This window comes from Gavialis gangeticus, unplaced genomic scaffold, assembly GCF_001723915.1.
Source record: "Gavialis gangeticus isolate Ggan-Ray unplaced genomic scaffold, GavGan_comp1, whole genome shotgun sequence".
NCBI lineage: Eukaryota > Metazoa > Chordata > Crocodylia > Gavialidae > Gavialis > Gavialis gangeticus.
The window spans coordinates 2,114,323-2,116,964 of NW_017729026.1; the positions used below are offsets into that span (position 1 = coordinate 2,114,323).

Below are 2,642 nucleotides of genomic sequence, written 5' to 3' on the forward strand. Positions count from 1 at the left end.
CCCCCCCCCCCCCCCCCCCCCCCAAAAGTGCCGGCAGCACTTCCAGTTTTGCTGCCGGTGCTTCCCGGTTGGGTGCTTGCCCGCTGGGGAACCCTCCCCCATCGGTGATCAGATGCTGGGGAACACCCCCCACATCGGCTGCTGGTACCCCCCTAGAGTCAGGAGGCACCAGTTGCCCATGAACCAAGCCATACTGAAAGCGCTGCTTGAGGAGCAGACAGGCTGATGATCTCCACCTGAACTTTGAATGTGTGTTTGTGAACTGATTGTGGTGGAAAACATCAAAGTGTGTGTAAGGGATGAGGAGTTTTCTTTTACAGCACGTTTAACAAAATGTAAGGGGGGATGCACGCGGGTATGTGTACGTGTGTATATGCTGAGGGGATAAGAATTTCCCACATAAATACTACGGGGTCAAAGTCCATTACCCAATATCCAAATGCTAATGTGTGTGTGTAAAATATATATTACATAGATGCATATATAGTATATCTGCACACACGCTACATATGTTTGGATGTTGGCTAATGGTCTGTGATCCTGTTTAACAGGTATTCATGTGGGAAATTCTTATTCCTCCAGATAAGCCTGTTAATCTCAATGGGGTTTCATGAGTGAATAATGTTGATGGGTGATTTTTTTTTTGGAAGATGTTCTGCGTATAGAAAGCTATGGAGCCCTAGTGAAGCCAAAGGGCTTCTGTGGATGCAATTTGGAGGATTGCAGCTGGCCTTAATGTGTAAAATTGTGTAATCTATATCAAGAGAACCGTAGCTTTAGAACTGTAAATGGCAGAACTGTAAAGTAACTTTATCTTTTAAGTCCTTATCTTGGATTATTAATTTCAAGGTCACAGTAGGTAATTTATTTATTTTTATGTGTTTTGCATGGTTGTATGCTTTTTTGCTTCTCCATGCTTCCCATATGCATCTTGCAAATTTTACCTCTATTTATGATCTTCTAATGCAAACATTTTATTTTAAGAGAATGGGGGGCCAGAAGTGCTCAGCGAAGAGTCCAGCAGGCTTACCAGAGAACAGCTATTCACAATTATAGCAACAGCGTCTATTAATTTCAGTTCAATGATATGCTATTCAATCCTGGGACCCTTTTTTCCAAGAGAGGTAAGTAAGTATTCAACTTGGCAAGCTGTACAATTATTTGCATTTTATGTAGCTTTTAAATTCTTAAGAAAAGAAGACTAACTAAATTTGTGTTGCAGCATCACCAGTGCAATGTGAGCTGTGCCAGACAGGGTACATCTACATGTGCATTAAGGCACTTTTTAAGGTGCATTAAGTTGCATTAAATTTAGTATCTCCAATGTGAGGGTGCCTATACATGAGTAAGGCATAGCCCCCTCCCCCCCCCTCTTCTGGAGCACATGTATAAATGGCCTGAGGTACTAAAGAAATGAACATTTGAATACCTTAATGCGCAGAAATGAATGTTCCTGGTTTTTAAATAACACTTAATGTGCGGTAGCCTATTTTACTGTGTGCTAGCGTAACCACTTTTTTTTTTTTACGTTCACTTTAATACACAGTAAAATAGGTTACTAAGCATTAAAGTGCATGTGTAGACATGCTCACAGTGTACAAACGCGTGGTGAAAAACAGCATGCTGCCTCTAAAGGTAAAGCTGAGAAATTGGTGGGAGGGGAATGGTAATGGAAAAACAGACAGGCCAAAAGCATTTTGCTGGAGGTTACATAGCAGGTTTTGCAGACTTGGTCCAAGTACAGATGATACATTTTTACTGTTATCGATTATCAGAAATCAGTCTATACCCATAGTAGAAGTCTGGAACACACAGACTGGTTTAAAAATGGCAGAACCTGGTCTAAGATTTGCCCCCCACACCAAAGGGCAAATATGTATTCTGGTCACTGCCAATCTAAACTACACTGCTTAGAGAAAACCATGCAACTTGGATCAGTTCTGTCTTGGACTTTTTGAATGTCTGTACCTAGCCCTGGGGATAATGTTGGAGTTCTGTTCTGGTGTGTTGCCTTCTTTATAACAGTTATTCCCTCTGCTCACCTGTCAGCTTATGTGATGTTCAGATGGCACAGAATTCTTGTTGCTGCTGCTGCTGCTGCTGCTGCAGAGTAAATCTCTCAATGTCTGCTAGCCAGCTCACTATGTGCGGTAAAGAGGGCTAAGGATTTTCTCCCTGAATGTTGGCAGCATGTTGTTCTCACCCAGATGCCTTGTGTTTCAAAGATGGTTCCCAAATGTTGTAGAGACACTAGGATGTATAAGCCAGCATGCCCTATCTCTGTCAGCACTGGATCTGCCCTGGATTTCTTTCCCCTACCCTCTGTGCATGCTTATTAGTGTAACTCCAGTGGGAAAGAAAAGCATATTCTCTTTCTCCAGATAATGTCTGTGGGACCACTTCATCTTCTTTTTGCCCAATACACATTCTCATACCTGTGGCAGAATGCCCTTTATGCTATCTTGGGATATGGGGACAAGGGATTGATGCTGTGAAGACAGAAGACTTTATTGTGCTGTTGCCTTGCAAAAGGGGTATTGAGATCAGGTGACATCTATATGCTTGCCATCTTTATACATATTTACTGAATGAGTTCTGCCCTCTGTAAAGTCCTGCCACCTGACAAACTGGGGGGGGGGGGG

At 42.7% G+C, this 2,642-nt stretch overlaps 1 protein-coding gene across 1 annotated transcript in view; it reads left to right on the forward strand.

Annotated features, from left to right (window-relative positions):
* SLC18B1 (solute carrier family 18 member B1) overlaps positions 1-2,642 on the forward strand; it is a 25,359-nt gene that overhangs the window by 2,538 nt on the left and 20,179 nt on the right. The window contains exon 2 of the mRNA XM_019520258.1: positions 985-1,124. Within this exon, the coding sequence (XP_019375803.1) occupies positions 985-1,124 (140 nt within the window). The remainder of the gene's footprint in view (positions 1-984; positions 1,125-2,642) is intronic.